The 22,505-nt window shown below is 38.1% G+C and overlaps 1 protein-coding gene across 2 annotated transcripts in view; it reads left to right on the top strand.

Moving 5' to 3' along the window:
• The window catches only part of LOC149151554 (protein phosphatase 2C and cyclic nucleotide-binding/kinase domain-containing protein), a 107,451-nt gene that overhangs the window by 35,501 nt on the left and 49,445 nt on the right, over positions 1-22,505 (top strand). For both annotated transcript variants that reach the window (XM_089441250.1, XM_089441251.1), the window contains exon 6: positions 13,274-13,336. In XM_089441250.1, coding sequence (XP_089297376.1) covers positions 13,274-13,336 — 63 coding nt within the window. The remainder of the gene's footprint in view (positions 1-13,273; positions 13,337-22,505) is intronic.

Here is a 22,505-nt window from a genome sequence, read left to right as displayed (position 1 = left end):
AGCTTGGTTTGCATTCCTCCATAATGTTGGCTTGAATGACAACTTTATCCTCCATGTGGGGTTGGAGGGTGGGTGGGGGCAGAGTTTGTATTCTTTTACTCGACCACTTGGACCCAAGAGTGAACAGTTTGTTGGTGAGTCTTCCTTACTTCTATGAGCAATTCTTGCTGAGAGTGTAACTCTTTTGTGCTTGGTTGTAAGATCCAAAATCTTCGTGTTAAGGGAGTCCCTTGGGGGATTTAGGGTATGTTGTGTCTCCATATCATGTACCTACTATTTTGGAATAAGGTTTACTGATTCTAGTTTTCAGACCTGATTGGTGAGTGAGTAGCTTTCTGCCTGTAAGCTATATTGTTTTAATTCCATTCTCTCAGATATCTTATCCCATTCTATTCTTCCATGTTTTTGGGGAGTTATTTGAGATCTGTGGGGCCAAATTGACCTCTTGGGAACCTTCCATGGACACCTTGTTTGAGCCCATCTGCTGTTTGGGGGCAGGATATTCCTTCATCCCTGTAGGGGTTGCTATGGGAGAAGTTGGGATAGAGTGAGGCAGATTTTGAAACTCTCAGGGAGGCGAAAGAGTGGGAGAGATATGGAGCAATTAGTGTGTTAAGGGCGAGGTTAAAGGATCTCGGAGAGGAGAACAAATGATAGGGGGTTGGGTAGGAGGGAAGAAAGTCTTTTGGTGAGGAGCCAAAGGGCATAGTTGTGATAGTTCATATCCCAGTGCTCTTGTAGTGAGATTACTCTGTAACAAATGAGAATTCCTGTCTAGGTTAGGAGGGATGAATTAATCCATAATGGTTGCTGATGACTATTCACTATTGGAGGCAATATAAGGTTTACAAGCAATAAAGATAGGCATCATATGCCACTGTATATAACTCTGACCTGTAGAGATAGGGTATGCATCATGCTGAAAATTGTAACTAGGTTCGGTCTTCATTATTATGTAATTGTAATCATGACATTGTATATTCTTTATAAAGAAAGAAAAAGAACACAAGAACCCAAGACCAAGTCTGCAGAAGGAGCAGATCAAGTCGGCCTAAAGGGAGGGAATTTTACCCTCAAGAAAGGCTATATAAAAGAGAGGAATTTGACTCATTTGGTATCATCACAAGCATGTTCGATCTGCAATATCGAAGGAGTAGCTGGACGACAAAGAAGAGGAACAAAAGTCGAAGTTTGTCAAAGATTCTCTTTTCTTGTCTCGCTAGGGTTTGTGAAGCTGCCAGTTGCAGGAGGCTGAAATTGCAGGGGCCGAAATTCTGTTGCAGGGGTTAAAATTGTAGTAGCAGAGTTGCAGTATCGAAGTTTTGAAGTTGCCTCGGAAGATATCTTGCTGGGGGCTGACTTGTGGCTTGGAGGATTTGTTGGCTTTGGTCTTTGGGTCTTGGAAGTCTCTTTTGTTAGCAGATTCTAAAGCAGAAGAGAAGCATTTTCTGGGTTTTCGCCTGGCTTGGAGCCTATATCTTGTGTACTTTGTCTTGTTGTGATCTTTGTTGTTTTTGGTAATTGCTTGATGAAAAAAGATCTAATAAAGTAGTTAAAGGCCAACACATATCACAAGTAATTATCAAGTTATGGAAAATCATCTAAATACATAAGTCTCCTGATTTTCCAACACATCAGAAGGTTTGAAAGCTGGACATATGCCTTTCCTTATGGATGTGGTACTTGTACACTGTGGAAACAATATATCAATTTGACAACTTTAATCCCAACGGTTGATTGAGTAGGAGTGCAGAACATACACACATCAAATTTCCATTAACTGTGTTCTTTGATGGAGCCAAAAATCAATGTGATGATGATAACTTGTCACTATGTACAATTTTGCAGAACATGATAGGTACCTTTTTGCACAATAGCTCTCTAATTTTGTCTACTTTCTGAAATATATTGTCACAAGTCAGACGCAATAAACCAAAAGGGATGCCAAGTAATTTGAAAATAAGCTTGTCTTGGTTGGATTCAAAATTGTCGAAACCCTGCAATTATAGAATGCATAGGCTGAGGGTAATTTATGTAGCATCAAGGACTTTGCTGTTATGTGGAGTGGAGGATTGATTGGAATTTTTTTCTCCCTACTCATAAGCAAAACCTTCCCCCTTACATTTACCTTGGGTCACACTTTTATCAGTAAAGTAGACTAGAACATCAGTAGCAAAGTTATTCAAGCTAGGGGTAAGGGGCAACCTTTTCAATGGCAGAAGACCCTGAATTCTTCAATTGTTGATCTATATATAGTTGCACAGGCCAATAGATTATCAAATATGGTTTGCCCAACATAAACAACAATCTACTTCAGAGCCCAAGGCTTTTGGATATGCCTATGATAAAAAACCATTCTTTAATGTCATAAGCTGTCACAAAAAAATAATTAGATGTGTCATGGGCCTGGCCCATTCCATCTGTTCCCTTGCTACTATTAATTGTTGAACAGTATTTCTTTGGAGAAACTAAATCTATTATGGTTCTAGTATGCTTAGTGGGGATTGTTCAATTTGAGGTTAAGGCTTTGGCCAAATTCCACATCAGACATTTAGAATGCAGTCCTTACAAAGTAGTGATTATATCTAGTTTTTAAAGTTTGGAATGAGTCTTATATTCCCTTTCTTAATAACCTTTTAGAACTTGGTTTAATATGGCTGTAAACAGACTCTAAGGAGATATAGCCCTTGTTCCCAATTTTCTTTGTAGATTTCACAATGAAAACTATATAGGCCTTGGCCTTTCTCTTCTATAGTGACTCTATATTCTTCTATGAACTCATCATGTCAAAATAGGCCGTTGTAAAGTGCATCTTTAGAAGAGTCAAGGTTTTGAGCTCCACTGCCTTTCAACCTTGAATGATAAATGGTCTCTTGGGTCTTATTGACTTAGTGTTGGAATGGTTGTGCACAATGTTCTATAAAGTTATTGGATATATCACTTTTGTTGGTTATTTTGTTATTTGACATTTAAGATGAATTTCATCCAAAATGAAATCAATATTGTAGGCTATTTTGTTATTTGATTTTTAAGATGAAATTCATCCAAAATGAATTAAATATAATCCTTTAAGCCTTTGAAAGAAGCAGTGATATGATCTTCTTTGTTCTTGAAACTCATGGCAAACAACATGTAAACTGACACACTCAATACACTTGCATGGAGCAAACAATCAATACGCTTGCATAGCACAAAGTATCTTCTTAGATGCATGGTCTGTTACGTTTCTAGATTTTTATAGTTTTATTTTTGTTTCAAACTTGGTTTATGTATTGATGCCTTAGTGCACAATTGTGTGGGACGGTACTTTTTTGAATTTATATTTGATTACTTTTGTTTGTCTATATCACTGATGAAAACATTGGTATTGGCAAAAAATCGTCAAGGGTCTAGACATTGGAACATAGTAAACATTGGCAAAAAAACTGATGAGCCACAGAAGTATATTAAATTCAAAATTTTCGCATTTTGTAAAATATAAATCAACAATGACATCAAATAGAGAAATTGCAACACAGATATGAAAAAAGCATTTTAAGATGGAATCTGGATTAAATGCCAAATGATACTTCAAACCTCAGCTGCCAATTCTCAATCCCGATGATTGCCCATTCAAGACTAAAAAATTACAAAATTAGATCATCATGAGCCATCTACAGCAATTAATCTAGCAACTGGCAATTGACTCCTCCTCCCCTTTAATGGGCAAAGGTAAAGGCTCATCTTGTCATAAAAGAAGGCTTGTGGTCAGAGGTGAATGGCCATTTTGAGGGGGTGGGGGGTGGGGGGGGTGTCTCACTTTGCGTAGAGGGTGGTGTTGAACATAGCAGATCAACGTCCTTATTCTCAGTCACCTCCTCATCCTTTAATGTTTGTGTGTTATTGTCGTCTGCCCGTTGCAGTTGCTCCTCATGTCACCACTCAGTGGCTTCTCCATAATAGGCCTCTCAATCTTCATTCTTCACCATGCAAATTTGTAAAATGTGAGCCTCTCTTTTTATGGATGATAAACTGGAAATAAGATCGACCCACCCTCACACTTAAAGTGTAGGGTTTGTTGGTACTTCCCAATGTCCCAAAGGCTACATCAACAATGTTCAATATAATCAACAATTGGCAAACCCTGTGTAGGGGAGAAGCATACCTAACAGGATCTGAACCTGGGTTATTGTCACAACTGCTCGAAGTTGCCTCTAGACCACAGCCTGATGGACTCTCTCTCTCTCTCTCTATATATATATATATATATATATACACACACACATTGATGTAAATGTAAATTAAAATTATTTGCTATCTAGTGTGCAAAGTTTTCTTCATATATATGGCAGCACGTAAGGGTGAGTATAACAAAATTGTAATGTCGCCAATGGATTAATTGTCCTTGGGAAGAGATAATAGCCTATCCAACCCGTAGGCTATAGTCTTGATAAAGGGGGAAAACCCAATTATCCAGTGTTTTGGGGCAACATTGAGTAAATTTTGGGGTAACTGGGGCACAAAGCCCAAATTGGGGGTTGCAAGAAAATTGAGGGATGCACTTGCAACTCCTCACATTTGAGAAACCCCATGAGGGAATCTATAAATAAAGGAGAGTTGGAATCACATTTTCATCATCAATTTTGATTGGAATATCTCTGATTTTCTTGAGCCTGAGGCTCTGGAGTCTGAGGGTTTGAAGGCCCCTTCTCTTTTGATTAGCTTCGGTGGAGGTGATTCCACGCTATGTAATCTTTTGTCTAGTTTCGGTGGAGCTGTTCCCACCCTACCTAGATACCTTTTTCTTTGTTTTGGCACTGGGTATTCTGATGCAGTAAATCAAAGCTGTTCTGGTCAGCAAAGAATCCATCCTCTGTAGCTTTTCTGAGCAGCAAGATTTTGTCTCTGTGATCTGTCTAAGGTGTATCACGAGCTCAGTATTATTGGAAGGGCAAGGTTGCAGGAGATCTTCTCTATAGTAACAAACCCATACAGGCGACAGCGGGACATTTGAGGGTTTTTTTCCATGAGGCTGCAGACTGAGGGCTGCAAGGCAGGGCTGCAGGACCAAATTTTGTTGAGCAGCAGATCGGTACTAGGGCTTCCTCCTGAGGCAGGGACATACCCCTGGGTAGTAGACTGCAACAATTGTCCAGACCAGGGTCTGATCTTGAGCCAGTGAGGTCTGTAGCAGCTAAATAGTTGGAGCAGCAAAGGCCTATTTTAAGAAAGTGAGGTCTGTGGCAGCCATAGTATAAGTTGATTATAGTTTCTGAGGCAACCAAGGAGGAATTAGGGCATAGATTCCAGCTTGATAACAGCACCCAAGGTTGGGAACAAGAAATCACAGTGACAGCAGGTAAACCTGCCTGGAAGAGGTCCTGGCTGAGCAGTTTCTGTAATTGACAATTAGCCTAGTAAGTTGAACATTGGGACAGTTTGGTTTGACTATATTTACATTACCAGTGTATAAATCTAGAAGGACTGTTACTGCGGAGGTCTATTGGTACAGTAGCCCTAGGAACAGTTATTATCGTAAAGACTACTATGTACTATTCATGTATGATAAAATCTGCTGTTTGACTACATTTTGTGTGCTTATATTATCTCTATCTGGGATTGGAAGGAATACTAAAGTTTAGTAGAATTTATCTGGTGATAACCCTAAGGGCAAAAATTACCCTAGGACATTACAAAAATAGCACTAGGTGCAATACATATTTGAAATATATATATTTGTGTACAACAATGTAAATTCAAACCATTAGCTATCCAGCATGCAAAATTTATTCATGTATATGGCATCAAAGGGTGAATATAGCAAAATTGCACTAGGTGCAATACGTATTTGAAACAATATACATTACTATTGAGGGTATGAATGGCCTCCAGTGTCCAAAAATCATCATGTGATATCAAATAACTACTTATTAACAAAATCATACCTTATATCGGCATCTTCTGCTTCCTCCGTTAGTCTCTCCCTCAGTCCTCCATGGACGTCACTACTAGTGTTTGGGGCTACTTGTGGAAATATGTCCATTCACCCTGATGTCAGTTAAGTCAACACCCTCTAATTTTGATGAAATTGGTTAATGCAAGCATTTAAATGTGGCAGAAAGCTTATCATGCCAAATCGATGGTTTTGGCTTGAGTGAAGGGGGTACAGTTTTACTAAGGTCATGACAGTTGAGCTGAACAGTTAGCACCGCCACCAACAGGTTACAAAGAGGGATTTTTGCTCTTGATTAATTGCCAGCCCCATACCCTAATACATGATAGATTCCAATCTTGAAATGATGCAATCTTAACAATCCTGGATGCTGAAATCCTGAAACTGGTTAATTCTGTTCAAATTTGATTGGGATATGTAATTATACTTTCTTTATAGGAAGTTTGCTGAGGTTAGAATCACGCTCAATCAGTCCTGAACTATAATGATAATGTTAAATATTTAAGTAAAAGGATAGAAAAAAAAAGACAAAGGATAATGGCAAGTTACTTTAAGAATTTAATGTTGCATAATATGGCTTCCAACAGAAAATAAAGTCAGAAAAATAGGCCCAAAAAGTCAATACTTTAGGCTTATATTGGCATTTTTCATGGCTTCTGGGGTTTTTTCCCAAAATCACAATGTCACAATATGTCGAAAACATTGTGCGGTGATTTTTTTTGAAAATATAGAGATCTTCAGAAAAAAATAGCAATGTCATGATTTTTTCTCATCAGTTTTTTGTTGGGTTTGACATCCTGATATATTGTGATGTTGCCAATTTTTTCATTTATGTTCTTTATGTACTTGTTGGTTCAAGTGAATGCCTTCATTGGCCTCTTTTTCGTTTATTTGTAGTTGTTTTGAGTGATTACCTTGCAGTTATGTGTGGATTTTGTGACTAATGTCTTGGATTTATATGTGGATGTTGTGACTAATGCCTTTTATCTGGTTCATCTCATTGTGAGCACCAATGTTATCAAAATTGGCCGAATCGGTTCTGTACCACTTTTGGCTTTGTATACCCCATATGGATGGTGTGTGGACCCACTAAACCCATCCAAAAAAAAAATATAAAACAACCCCAAAAGTATACCTAGACCGAGCCCATTGCTATTTAATGAGGTCTCCACCCTTGATTTGTGTCACCTTGTTCACTTGATTGTTATGAATATACTATATAAAAATAATAAAAAATATATCATAATAATGATTAGTATATTGAAGAGGCATGTCTCTAAGGACATGACCGTTCATGAAGGTGCACCTGCCTAGGTATATAAGCAGGTCCTCATTTGTAATCATATCTCATATCTCTGGTACATTCACATTCTTATATATAAATATTATGTTCTATTATGGATATCACAATACTTCAGATATTCTGAATGTTTCGCTGTGTATACGAACCCTGTTCAGTACATTCGTATCAGAGCTATTTGATAGTCTAGCCGCCCAACCGCTACACAAAGACAATTTGATCCGGCCTTTGGCCACTAACTCTTCGTCAAGTTAGTTGCCGTTCGATTGAGGCTTTGAACTATCTGGAGGTTCTCCATTTTGTCGTTAGGCATTTGCCCATTTACAAAAGAATATATATATATATATATATATATAAGGAATTAAAAAAAGGGTTATCAATAAATCAAAAGAGTATATATATATATATTAAAAAATAGAAGAAATAAAATTTTAAAAAATAGAAGATAAAAAATTATATAAAAAAAGAAAAAAAGGAGTGCAACTGCAGTCACTCACGACCACACAACTGTCGTTTGCAACCGCAGGTGCCGACCACTGCCACAATCGCCAGTTGCTGCTATGCCTACGACTTACAGTAGTGGCTACTGCCGCTGATTGTATCTAATTGCTGCCCACGCAAACCCACGTAGGCATCCAGTGCTTCTGCCACAACTGCCTCGACCATTCTACCCTGTTGTCACAGTCACTATTCTTGCTGTCATACCTATCAACAAGCAATTTGTCAAGATAAATTCTCTTGTATGGTCACATCTTTTCATCATTATTTGCCATTACATTAATTTGGAAAATAATTAATAAGTGTACAAAGCACTTAGTATACAATTCAAGGAAAAATATTCGATATTATTATACAATTCAAGGAAAAATATTCGATATTATTAAAAAGGATATAAAAAGGCTATATCTTCAAGTTCAGTTGAAAAAGTGACTAAGACGATTATAAAAGGAATTATTACAAAGCGTAAACCTTAACATTTAATAATGTTGGAAAATGTAACTAGGTTCGGCCTTCATTAATGTTTTTGAGTCATCATAAAATGTACTTGTCAAAAGAATAAAGAAAATAATTTTATTATTGTATCAATGACTTATTAAAGCATGGGTTTCATGCTTGGGTCATCATTATATTAGTCAAAGTCCCCATTGTGGACTCCTAGGATTAATATTGAGTCTATAGAGTCATTGTAAATTTAATGAGACCCTTCTTGGGCTTTTGAATAATGTAAATGGTTTACTATTGAGTTAAATATAATTTATGTAACCTCCACACCAAGTCGGCCTAAAGAAGATCAAGTCGGCTTAAGGACACCAATTCAACCTCACTTGGAGCCTATAAATAGAAGGAAGTCGAATTCATTTGGAGCATCTCATCTCAAGCTAGTTCGATATCTCTAAGGAAGTTGGAGAAGTGTGAAGTGGGTAAAAGAAGTCTAAAGGAAGTGCGAGTTGGGTCAAGTCTAAGGAGAAGAAGAAAATCGAAGTTTTGGTGCTACTCTCTCTCTATTTCGTGCCCTAGTTTGGGAGATCAAAGTCTTCCAAGTGTTGTTGCCTAATGTCGTAAGTTGCTGCATAGTCGAAGTTGTTGGGTTGGAAGTGGTGCTGCAAAGGGGTCGAAGATCTGGAAGGCTGACTTGGTGTGGAGGGAAGTTTGGTCTTTGTCTAGGTTGAAGAGTCTCAAAGAATACTATTGAAGCAAGAGAATTTTTGACTGGGTTTTCCCTCGAGGGTGGTTTTGCCCTGGCATAGTGCCTACATCTTGTGTCTTTTGTTTTGTGATCTTCATAAACACATAATATGTAATTTCCTGATGAAAGATAAGATAATAAAGAAGTAAAAGAAGACAACACAACTCACAAGTAATTATCAAGAAAGAGGAATCAAACCCTAATCTACTTGTATTGATTTCTCAACATGGTATCAGAGCTAAGGTCAGGAAAAGTTGAATATCACTTTGTTAGCATGGATTCTCCCTCTTTGATGAACTACATGAGAATGGGTATCAACATTGCTGGACGCTGGATTCAACAACGTCAAAAGCCAAGGATTCTTGGCTGTTGTTACAGGTTCTCTTAGTGATGACAATGCATGGATCATTGATACTGGAGCCATAGTTTTAAAATTTGGTCGATTCGAAACGGAAACGGCCGAGTTGATCCGTTTCATTGCCCAGAAATGTGACTTGGTGGAGGAAACGGTTCAGTAGGCTGAGTCAGCCATGACTTGGCCAACTCGGCCGTTTCCGTATTGACTCGGCCGAGTCATAACCAGCGGCCCGTAACCCCATCAAAACAGCGATTTGACATTTTTTAATGAAATTTTGAAGTGTTTGCTGATTGGTTTGGACTCCAATGTGTTTTATGAATTAGTTAAATGACTCAGGATGTTTGAGAGTGGTTTCGGCCTTATTGGATTTCATATGGAGAAAGTAGAATTTTAGATTTCATTCAAAATCCAGCAGACTTATCAGTTTTTCAGGATTTCAGGATTGGAGGATTGCAATGTTTCCATTGAATTTTGTCATGTATTAGGGTATGGAACTCGTATTTAATCAAGAGCACCAATCCCTTTATGTACCTTGATGTTAGTGACATTGGTTGTCGAACTCCTCTGGGATTCACTCCCAAACCAGGAGCTTCTGAAAATGTCGCTCCCGCTCCCGTTTTCGCTCTCGCTCCCCACTTTCGCTCCTGCTTCCAAGTAACACTGAGCCAGATGATGTTGGCAACTCTAGCAGTAGCCAGTAGTACTGATCACAGACTTTTGTTGTAGAGGCCATTTATAGCCTCCTTGGTTATGTGTTTTTGTTTTGATCTCTATATCATCATCATGTATGTATTGGACAATGCACTGGGTGCCATTTTGATATAATGGATATATTCATGAGCCTACTTTGATCATATGTTGTCTTCTATCTATATTCTAATGCTGTGTGTTTGGAAACATGAATGAAAATCTTTAAAATTATGTGTTTTTATAAAAAATAAATATTTAATGTATTTTTTACAACGACCGAGTCATTGAAATCGAGCCAGCCGAGTCGATACCGAGTCGGAGTTTTAAAACATTGACTGGAGCATCAAGACACATGACAAGAGAAAGTAAACAACTTCATACACTATCAAAGGAGCCATTTTCTCATGCAGTGGAATTGGGTGACAACAAAAGCTATGCTGTTAGAGGCTTGGAATCAACATCGTTGAAGCTGGAAAATGGATCGAAGTTGCACCTCAACAACATTTTATATGTTCCAGGTTTGAAAAAGAATTTGCTTTCTATTTCTTGTTTAGAAGATAAAGGGGATAGAGTTGCTTTTGTTGATAGAAAAGTATAAATCTAAGGAAAAAAATTCGATATTATTAAAAAGGATATAAAAGGGCTATATCTCCAAGTTCAGTTGAAAAAGTGACTAAGACGATTATAAAAAGAATTATTACAAAGTGTAAACCTCAACATTTAATAAAAGTATAAAGGAGAAATATTCTTAATTGATATTAAAAATATTTATAAGGCGAAAAAAAAGGGAGTGATATATATTAAGGACTTTTATAAAGTTTATATCTATCTATGTGAATATTTAAGGGGCAATTAAAAAACAAAATCCCAAATTCAACTCAAAAAGTTCCAATCAAAGTAATAAAGGAGATTTTAAACTAAAGATGAACTCCATAAATAAGTCAACATTTTGGACTAAATGACCTTTTTGTAAAATGGAATTTATGTTTCAGACCATATGTAAAAATAAAAACCGTGGCTGTCTAACACGTGGACAAATATTTATTATGGAAGAATGTCATGGTGATGTGCAAATGCAAATAAAAGGATTAATATGAACTCGCAAAACTTCAACATAAAAACAAGGTATAAAAAAAGAAACATAAAGATCTCGAAGATATGTTTTACAACGAGTCAAAGGAAAAGGACAAAGAAATTTTGCGTTTAAGGGACCATAGTAAAAAATTATTTGAGAAAGTCAAGAAGTCCAAGGCTAAGAAGCAAAAATTAAAGAAAGAAAGAGAAAGTTCCGAGAAGAAGCTCAACGAAAATTTATCAGAGAATGAATAAGAAAATTTGCATTTAGAAATCCTTAATAAAAGGTTATAAGAACAAATGAATGATTTAAAAAATGAAAAGCTTGAATGTCAAAACACTGAAAATAAGGTTGATGAATCATAAATTGAAGAACTCGTACGTCTCAAAAATCATAATCAAAGTCTACTCACTCGAATTATGAAACCTAAAAATGATAAAAAATCATTGTAAAACAAATTAGAACTTATCATGAAAGAAGTATCGAACAAAAACCGATCCAAGTCAATATCACAACTCAAGAAGGTGACAAACCAATTGAAGTAAAAACATATTTAGATGTTGCAGTTCTGACGATGAAAATTTCAAGTGAAAGTTTTGTAACTAACTCAACAACATCAGTACCTAAAGTAAAACAGGAAATTGCCACACACACGTTAAGGGAAAATCAAATCACAAGCACTTATCGACATCCAAATCACAAGAACAAACATCTCATTCAGTCTGTATATCTGTATCACTCAGAACAGAAACAACATACTTATGCTCTGAAGAATATTGATGTCTGCACAATCCAATCTTATGATAACAATTTATCCCAGCTATCAAATAATTGCAATGTCCCGCAGAAGATTGTTTAAGGATGGTCAAATCTCTTCTCAGTTCGACAATTTTGTTTATCACTTAGAGGATCCTATCATCTTGAATCATCGAAGATGATAACTCAAATAAATCTGAAAAATACAAATAGATTACAAGACAAAGAAACAAATGACACGCCTTGTTAGCAATACGCTTCGAGGACAGCTTTTCTGAAGCGGATATTTATCCTATTATGGATATCGCAATGTTTCAGATATTTCGAATGTTCTGCTGCGTATATGAACCCTGTTTGTTACATTGATGGATTTGGAGTTTCTGAGCCAAGTGTTTATCTTCATTTTGGAGTCATTTTTTTGCTGGTTTAAAGTGCTCTGTGGGGTGAATCCGGTCAGAATCCTATTCCCGAGTCTACTCATGTTGAGGATGAGGATTCAAATAATTCTGTCATATGATTAGATTCTATACTCCAGAATATAGTTATTACAGCCCTTTTTTCGGACTCTAGATGCCATTTAGAATCTAGATCCTCTTTTGGTTCAGATATGGATTGCACTCTGTGCTAATTTGGTTTTATGGACCCTTGCTATATACATGAGAAAATTTTGCATATTTGTGTTTAATGGTTTCAATTTACATGGATGTACATGAATATATAATTTTTTTCATCAAAATTTGAATATTTGATGTATTTTTAGGTCCACTAGTTTTTGTTTTTGTGATTCTGCTGGGTCTGGTCCAGTTGTGGTTTTTCAGGTCAGCTTGTTCAGTCACTGTTCCAGTTTTGATAACGTTAGTGGGCATGCAACTACACTCGGTTCCTTGTATGCGTGCATCTACAAAATTGGTGGCATTTAACATTTTCACAACTGAAGAAATATGTCATACATTATGTGAATTAGACTCCAGACTGATAATATATGAGGACATAATAAAGTAATAGTAAAACATTGTTAAAAATATTATATTTGAATGCAATATTTTCCATGCATTTGTTGTTTTCTACAAGTGTACATTTTTGCGGTGCAGTCTAACTATTAGACATTTTTGCCTTTTTTGCTGGAACCCTGCGATACAATTTTTGGCAAAATCATGAATTTTAGGTGTTTAAAATGCGTTTTTGAATGCATAAATGGTTTCAGTGCCCTGGAAATCTGCTGGGGCACTTGAATTCTGCAGATTACATGGATGAAACTTTTTCCTAGAAATCCCTGCCAGATTTTGGGCAAAATTGGCTGGAAAAAGGTGCCAGGACAAAGGAAAAAATGTCAAATAGTTCGACTACACTCATTTCTACTGTAGATTGAGTGGTTATTTCTTTATGGTTATTGGAAATGGCTTTAAATTTCTTATTTTGAGAAGTTCTCTTTGAAGCTTGAAAATTGATTTGGTTGCTGTGAAAGGTTGATGCAGGGTGCAGAAGGAAATTGTTTCTATATTGTTCAAAAAGGAGAGTTTGAAGTCTTAATTTCCAAGGTAACACACTTGATCTTAAAGCCATACATATCCCGTATTGCACAAAGGCAATTTTTAACTTAACATTCCATCCATTTGATTTAGTTTTCGCAACAAACAAGTATGTGATGTGTGATGCAGCTGCATCAGTTGACAAATTTTCTGTTCTGATCCTGTGCTGGAGATATCTATTTTTTTCTATTTTGTCCTCTCTGCGTCCATGCATTGCAGTGTCACTAGGTGCGGTTTCCATGCATCTTTTAATTTTTCTCACTTGTGCATAACATAATTTCTACTGATCATGCTCTATGAGAGAGTACTTTTTCCACTATTCATACTCTATGTGAGTGCACTCTGTCGTATTTCAAATAACACGTCTCTTTTATGAGCCAGTTATGTTTTACTATGAATTACTACCGTTTGTTATGAGTTTGATTTTTAAATTTGCTGAGTATTTAATTCCTTTGTCTAATCCAATGTATAATTGGTTTGGAATTTATCCAGTTTCTCGTTTAGTTAGGATTTTGATAATGGATGTTTAAATGACCGAGTTATCCCAGTATACTGTTGTACTGCAATGATTTTCTGGGACTTTAAACAGTATGATGATGTGTAGATTGGAAAAATAGCTGATTATTCTACCACTTAATTGCTTAATTTGGTTGTAAGTGTGGAGGGAGAAAGAAGAGCATTTCATTGGTAAAAAAATGGAAGGTGAGCTTTGGGCATGTGTTGGTTTCAGACAGAAACAGTTGACTGTAAACATTGCCTGCACTAGGCAATGCAATATATCCTGAAGATGACAAATAAGAATCTCCTTTCTTCTTTAGGCTTCAAAAAAGAGTACATTGATGCACATAGAGAATAACTTTGAACATGGGAGGATTGGTCAAAAATACTAATTTACATTTCAACCCAAATCCTAGTTATATCTGCACTAACTAGGACAAACCTTGTATTCACATTCTATGTCAGCAGGAATTCAATGGGTCTTTAACACATCAAAGTGAATAGTTGTCTGTGTTGTGAGCAGATGATGCATAATCATGTATGATAACATTTAACCTTAATAATATTGACTGTAAAGGATGAGTTCCACCCAAATCTGTGAAGAACCATATATCTTTCCATGTTTTTTGCTTCACCTTCTTTAGTCTATTCCATCTTCCCTTTCATCTGCTGGGATCCTGTTGCAGAGAATAATTTTCTAGTGCCAAATGTAATGTCAAGGTTGAAGGAGCATTTTATGGAAGTGCTTGCATATCACCTTGAGCCAAAGTTTGAATTATGTTAATAATGGACTCTTGAATCTTGATGCCTGTTGTGTAGTTTTGTCAAACTGAATTTGTAACATTTCTGAACCATTGTAATGTTCACATCTGATTAAGAAAAACATTTTAGATCCATTTAGATGGATTAGAATTTTGAGCATTTATACTTATTGTTGCCTTGGTGTATATGTCTTCTCTGAATATATTTCTATAATTTGATGACCTTGGTTGTTGAAGGAGATTTTATGGATATTTTATGTATTTTAAGGGATGATGGCTCAAATACTCACGTTTGAGTGCACTAACAAGGAAAGTATGTTTGGACTGATCACTTGTGAAGCAGTAATCTGTAGGCCTGCTTACATTTCCAGAAAGGAGCATGGGCTTGGAATGTGTGAGATAGATTGTAGAGCAGCCTCATTTCTGTAGAAAATTTGTGAAGAACCATGTATCTTGCTATATTTTTTGCTTCACATGGTTTAGTCTAATCCATCTTTTCTTTCATATGCTGGATCCCGTTGCAGAGACCAATGTTCACATCTGATTAAGAAAAACATTTTAGATCCATTTAGATGGATTAGAATTTTGAGCATTTATACTTATTGTTGCCTTGGTGTATATGTCTTCTCTGAATATATTTCTATAATTTGATGACCTTGGTTGTTGAAGGAGATTTTATGGATATTTTATGTATTTTAAGGGATGATGGCTCAAATACTCACGTTTGAGTGCACTAACAAGGAAAGTATGTTTGGACTGATCACTTGTGAAGCAGTAATCTGTAGGCCTGCTTACATTTCCAGAAAGGAGCATGGGCTTGGAATGTGTGAGATAGATTGTAGAGCAGCCTCATTTCTGTAGAAAATTTGTGAAGAACCATGTATCTTGCTATATTTTTTGCTTCACATGGTTTAGTCTAATCCATCTTTTCTTTCATATGCTGGATCCTGTTGCAGAGACCAATTTTCTAGTGCTAAGTGTAATGCCAAGGCTAAAGTAGCATCTTATGGAAGTGCCTGCAATGCTCCTTGAGCCAAAGTTTGAATTCTGTTAGTAATGACTCTTGAATCTTGATGCCTGTTGTGTGGTTCTGCCAAATAGAATTATGACATTTCTAAACGGATGGAATGTTTTTTTTGTTTTTTTTTTTCTGAATTTAGCTACTTCTATATTGATACATAATAAAATTACAGAGGGACAAGGGCCCCTAGAGTTCTAGCCTTGAAGAAGGCATGCGTACAAAAATCACTTGGAGACCTGACCAGAAATCCTTCATAGTGACTTGCTTTGTGACTTGATGAGTTTTGTAGCTGTAACTGAAAGCTGGAACAGAGTGTTTGGAACCATACAAAAACTCAAAACTGCACGGCCTTTCCATAACCGAAAGAGAACCTATGAACCTATTGACCTAGTACAAAATCTAGTAGGACATAGACTGTAAGACAATGGTTATGACAGTGACTAAAAAACTGGAGGGCCGCCCACGCAGGGGAAATCGGCGAGTCTATATTAACAAAAAACCTGATACTGAGAATTGTGAGACAAGAAATGACTGTGGATTCTGAGAGGATAGGATGTCTTCTTACCACAACGGAGCAAAAACAGAAGGTGCGGACCTGTTCAATCATTAAGCGAGGTGGGAGGTGATTCCTCAATAATGCGGCAGCCGAATTGATCAGAATCTTCAGACTCAGAGGATTGGCCTTTATTGCCTGAAGAACCACCCTCTGCAGGAGCGCTAGGACTAGCGTGAGTGGTGGTTTCCTGATTCGCTGGGCCGCCTGGATCCTTTCGCTGAGTAGCCTTAGTCTGCGTGGAAGCGTTCCTGTCTACCGTCGTCGGCTCCAAGGGACCAACTGCCTCCGAACCAACAACTCCTGAACCCACAGCGTCTTCACTCAGCTCAATGGTGACTGACGCGATGAAGGAAGAGTTGCCGAGGGAGCAGGGGAAGCGGAAGCGCGCAGTGTGGGATTGGGAGTGGTAAGAGCAAGCTTCGGAGATGAATTGCCCTCTTCCTCTGCCACGACCGCTTCTGGTTGCAGGGTATCTATCAAAGCTGAATTCCGAAGCATCCGACGAAGGCTCAGAGGTCGTGGAGGATGGCTGGCGGGAGACATGACCACGGGAGCTGCCCCTCCTGCAGCTCATCCTGGAGCGGGTTCTGGGCATTTTGAGGATGGCAGGAGAAGTGGAACCAACAACAGCTGAGGAGACAGAAATGGAGCTGCAAAGAGAGGTACAGGACGGAATAAAAGGAAGATGGATGCACTAGTGAATGGCAGCGGTATGAACCCGAGCTTGACAGTGGACTGAACTTATTCGAGGGCCTGGAGCGACATTCTCGCTGGAACAACTTAAGCACAAGGATGGGACCAGAATGAGAAACCAACAAAGCGCCATGACCATTATACTGTTGACCTCGAAGGTGGTGGTATGTTGCATTAATGCCACAATTAATTCGAGGTGCTGAGATATTAAATCAATCCTCCTGCAAAGCCGACTGGCACTAGTGAGGGGCCACGCGCCTCCCTTACATGCCGCCGTCGGACTGTACTCAGTTTTATACACCCACATCCGGGTAAACGGATGGAATGTTCACAACTGAATAAGAAAAATGTTAATCATTCTTATTGTTGCCTTAATGTACATGTCTTCTCTAAATATATTTCTAGAATTTGATGACCTTGGTTGTGAAAGAATTTTTTTATTGCATTTTAAGTGTTGAGGGTCAAATACTCGTGTTTTGAGGGCATTGACAAGGGAGGTACATTTGGAACAGTCATTTTTGCACTAGTTGTGACTGCACACCTGTGAAGCCTTAAACTGTAGGCCTGTTTGCCTTTCCAGAAAGCAGCATGGGCTTGCCTTTCCAGAAAGAAGCATGGGCTTGGAATACGTGATATAGATTGTAGGATGGCCTCGGTTTTTGTTTTGAATGGAAATCACTGATACTGATTTTGATGAGATTGATGGGGTTGAACAAAGGAATATAACTTTTCTTTTTCTTCATTTTTAACGCATTTTAACCATCTTTCTGAAACTGCAAGGACAAGATTTTATAGAACCTGCAAAGCATGTTCAATTCATACAACCTACAACCTAGGTTCTCTATATACAACCAAGCCTTTCATTGGAAAAATGCATGAACTATTGAAAAAGTACAATAGAAGGGTCATGGAGACCTGATAAGAGGCCAGGATGTAGAAGCATTTGAGGGCACAAGCACTGATGAGGCAGTTGCAAGGCTATTGATTGGGAGAGCCAGTCCCTGATATGACATGCCTCACAAAGGAAGGCCATACCTACTGATGATATTGTAATCAAGGTGGTGAGAGGTCGGAGGCCAGTGTAACTACAGAAGAACCATCTTTATATATTGTAGAGACATGGAGAAAGTGAACCACAAATTGCCAGAATGAACCTAATGGAAGGGAACATGAGCATTCTGATAACTTCTTTAGGAAAAGGAAGTGATTGATGTTTAAGATTATGGCATGTGAATGAAGAAAGGATGGCGTGATAAATATAAGGGATCGAAAAACAGTTAAATACAAGGAATCAAAAGATGGAATTAAAAAGCATGAAAAGTACAGGGATGCATTAGCATATAATGAGATACTTGGTTTGATTTCTTCATATTTACAGCAGGAAGAGCAGGAAAACCAACAAGAGCACAACAAGAGTGATGCTAGACAGAGTAGAGCAGCAAAAGGATGGCAATTTATGACATTGATAATCAAACTTAGGATGAGAAACTGTTTAAAGGCATCCTGGAAACAAAATGCAAACATTGAGAGAATCCCATGTTATTGTCCAAGTATATCAGGTAGCCTGCATTCCTAAGGCAGCGGTGATACCAGATTTGGGGCATGTAGCAGTGAAAGCTTGTAACTCCCAAGATCAAATGGTACGAGAGCCCAAAATGGGGACAATAATGCCCATAACAGTAGGAAACCATATGGGAGGTATTCAAAATTCCATGATGTACAAAAGCAATAAGATGTTTGAAGAAGGGGATAAGATAAGATAAGATAATAATACCACTATCTGACGAATGACCACAAAAGTAGGTCAATGGGATTGAAGAGTACATATATGATTACAATGTGGGAGTGCAAGTGTAACTCCTAGAAATGAAGAAAATAATATAAAGAAAGAAACCTACATAAATATAACATTAGTACATATGTATAAAAGCATGACAATAGTGATACAAAACATGAAGTGACTTTGGACAACTCAAGAACCTTTCAAGAGAGAGAGAGAGAGGAGAGAGAGAGAGATTGGAAGATGGGGCTGATGATGTCAAGGTCACTTGAGTTTGATGGCTAAGGGCAAGGTGAATAGGGCGTTAGCTCATTGTCGGATTCTTGTGGAACCATCAAGGGGTCCGACTATATGATCATGGGGGAATGCACAAGCGAGGGATACTCCTAGCATCCAACGTCAAAAGAAGGAAACTTTGAATGGATCTCTGGCTACTCCTCTAGGTTTGGGAAGTAGTCTGACTAGTGCGAGGTGCTTTACTCTGAATTTGTTTGGAGCTTATCTCTCTATTACTTTGACAATGTGTGGTTTGATGTGCAAACCAATACCGCAAAATTGGTTTTGATAGTATTGGTTGGCCTCCCAGAGGGGGAGGTCGAGGAGAAGAATTGTACATCATCAGAAGTAAATAATTGTGGGTCTGTTAGTTGCCTTCATGAGTTAGAATTTAGTTGAGATGTTTGAAACTGCCCTGGAAGCATTCTCTCTTAATGAGGGCTAGAGAACCATACCCTTTACTAAGCTAAGGCTGGAGGGCCTATTGCAAACCAATGCAAGGTCTTGTGAAATGTACCCTTAGGTAAGTGTAAGCCATGGTGATCTCAATCTTTGTTCCTCAGTAGCAGAAATGTAATTCTATAAGAGAGATCTTCGAGGCATTGAAGATCAAAACCTTGGTTTTTACCTAGGTTGACTGTCAGCTACCAAAGGTTACAAAAGCTAGCCAGTGCATTAATCTGCCTCTATAAGGCCACATGAGTGGAGGCCAACAAAACCAAGTCATCAACAAATAGGAGCAAGGAAATCAACACCTGAGGTAGAAGACAACCATCCCCCTCTTGGATATGCTCATGAAGCAAAGACTCTAACTCATACATATTGATCTTGAGGAAAGTCGGTGAGAGGTGATGCACTTGTTTTACGCTGACGATATTTTGGATGAAGTCAAAAAGGTGTCCCAAGACTGAGTCATATAATTTCATGATAGTAAGGTCTTAGATATGCCATTGTCATTGAGTCTCTGGAATAATGCTTCCCTTGGTATTGTGTCGAATGTTTTCTAGAAGTCTACAAAACAATTGTAAGCCTTTGAAAAGCAATGACGAGCCTTCTTAATAATGGCTTGAAGTGTGAATATGTGATCAATCATTTGGTAGTTGAGGTGGAAACTTGCTTATCCTCTAGTAGCCTTAAGATGATGGCTGTCTAGGTCCTCACATGCCATTGGTGTAGGATTGTAGTGTAAATCTTGGAGAATGTAGTACCCACATGATAATTATGGCAATCGTTTGGATCAAAACTACTCCTTGATTTGTGGATTTGATGAATAATGCGTTTGGTGACTGGTCTAGGAGGGGGGGAGCCTGAATGTAACATATGATTAAATAAATTAGTGATATCGAAATCAAGGGACTAGACACCAATCTTTAAGGAGTTTGGCTTGCAAACTTTCCTCATTAGTTTCTTTGTTGGTACATAGTGTGGAAAACAAGGGAGCCCATTTAGGATCTATAAGCAATGGGATTCACCCAATTGCAAGAGGTGTCTCTTGTAAATTGCGAGGGCTCCATTCCTTATTGATTTTTCCTCTAATACTTTAGAATCAGGGTTATGTCTAAAACACGATCACAAACACACTGAAATACACTGAAGTACTTTGCACAACGGAAATGTAACAACAGTGAACCATTAAAGCACACAAGAATTTGCAATCCAAAAATTGTTTATATTACAACTTTAATACAACAAACATAGGGCTCCTGTACCAGGGATCATTGCCCTTATAATTAGCCCTGATACAAGGATAAATAGGGATCGAAGTAAAAAACGTTTAACTATCAATCTGCCCAAGAACAAGAATAACTTGACTTGCTGAAGAAGCACCTGACCACAACCCTTTCAGTCTACTTGTCTTGAACACCTGGCAGTGCTTTGCCACCTATCTCATAGAGTATAATGCTACTTCAATACCTCTGCACGTCACGCTGCTCGCAAGGTCTCCTGCTACTCCAAAAACCTTGCACAATTGAGCCTCAACAATCTACCTTCTCTTAATGACTATGTTGGTCCAAAGTCACTGTACATAGGCTCAACCAATATCAACTCTCTTATAATGATGTTTGCCTCATCAAAATCACTGTACATAAGCCTTAACCCATCTGCCTTCTCACAACTTCAATGTCATTTTATATGGGCTCAACAGAGGTCTGCTTCCTATAGTGAATCTGTCCCTTAGATCACTATACTGAAGCCCTCAACAACTTTGTCCATACATGTCATAGATGAATAAACCTCCAATTAATACGCTCAATTGTCATTTTACTTAATATATCAACCCTACGCACTGTTCTCTTTTTTCTTGTGATAACTCGCTATCTTTGCTCCAATATGAGGCTTGTTTGACCTCCTTTAGGGTTGGCCTAAACCATAGAGTTTCAACGCAACTTCTCGAGGAAGTTTGGACCTCACAATAGGCTGAACTTAGGCCTTTTAAGCCTCTTTCAGGGTATTGGCCCTTTCACCATGCACAAAACAAAGATGACCTTCACAATAGAGAATTCGATGCCTTGAACTTGCTTGGACAAACCTATGCTAGGGCTTATTCACCCACAACGTCAAAGTGCTTCTTTCCTCCCAATTTCATCCTGAACCAAGCCCTTTTAGGGCACAAAATCTCCATAGCAACTCGACTCAAATTTGACCAAACTCGGCTTTCCTTAACACAGAAAATCAGACCATAAGACTTGCTCTCCAAGGCTGTGGCTCCTCTTGAGGTATGCGGTTCCCTTTTAAGCAAATATCTCACAAGAATGAATGCTCTCAGATTGGACGCTTCTGTGATTCATGATATAAGCCAGGATCTTCCTGAGAAATCACCTAGAAAACTTAGGGTCGATGCGTTTCGAACCTTTATCTAGGTTCATGAATGCTCTACTTGTGTGTCTAGACCTCTCCCAGGTCTCTTATATTTATACCCTCTCTAATCATTGACCGAGGGCTTCTTGACTCCATTAAAGTGCCCTATCACAATAATTAGAATAAACAAATCATTATTTTGGGTCTTTAGCTCACCAACTTGTGCGCAAAGCCCACCACTTGGGTACATTGCTCACAAAACCACTTTTTCGTGGGTCAACTCCACACAAACCCAATACCCCAAGGGTTGTGGGAGTACCTCCCAAGCTACACTTCTTAACATTTCTGTCCTACAAACTCCTATGAAGACCCACAAACTCTGGCTCTATCTCCTGGAGGCAAATTGTGTTCTTTGTCATGAAGGGGTGCCTGTAAGTCTTTAATGCAGGGGTTGAAATCACCAAAAATAATCACATCCCGAAGAGGGGAGTAGTGGGAGGTGTCTTCATAAAGGTTGAGGAAAGGGTCTCCCTTGGGTTTGAGAATGGCAATGTTCGACCAAAGGGTGTTTGTGCTTGTTATCCATAATTGCTTGGGGGGGCGGGGGGAAGTAGCTTGAAAAAGGTGGAAATCATTGAGGGTGAATTGCACGACCCGCTAATAAAGGGGATGAATGACACCCATTCTGAATTTATATGCACAATTTCTTTTATCAAAATGTGAGGTAAAACTTGAAGAGTACCCATATGTCAGTTTTATACCATTACATAAGAATGTGAACCAATTAGCATTGT

The sequence above is a fragment of the Pinus tabuliformis genome, chromosome 9 (genome assembly GCF_031772625.1).
Source record: "Pinus tabuliformis cultivar Carrire ecotype Pingquan chromosome 9, CPIR1, whole genome shotgun sequence".
Taxonomy (NCBI): Eukaryota; Viridiplantae; Streptophyta; class Pinopsida; order Pinales; family Pinaceae; genus Pinus; species Pinus tabuliformis.
This window is presented reverse-complemented; position numbering and strand designations above follow the sequence as displayed.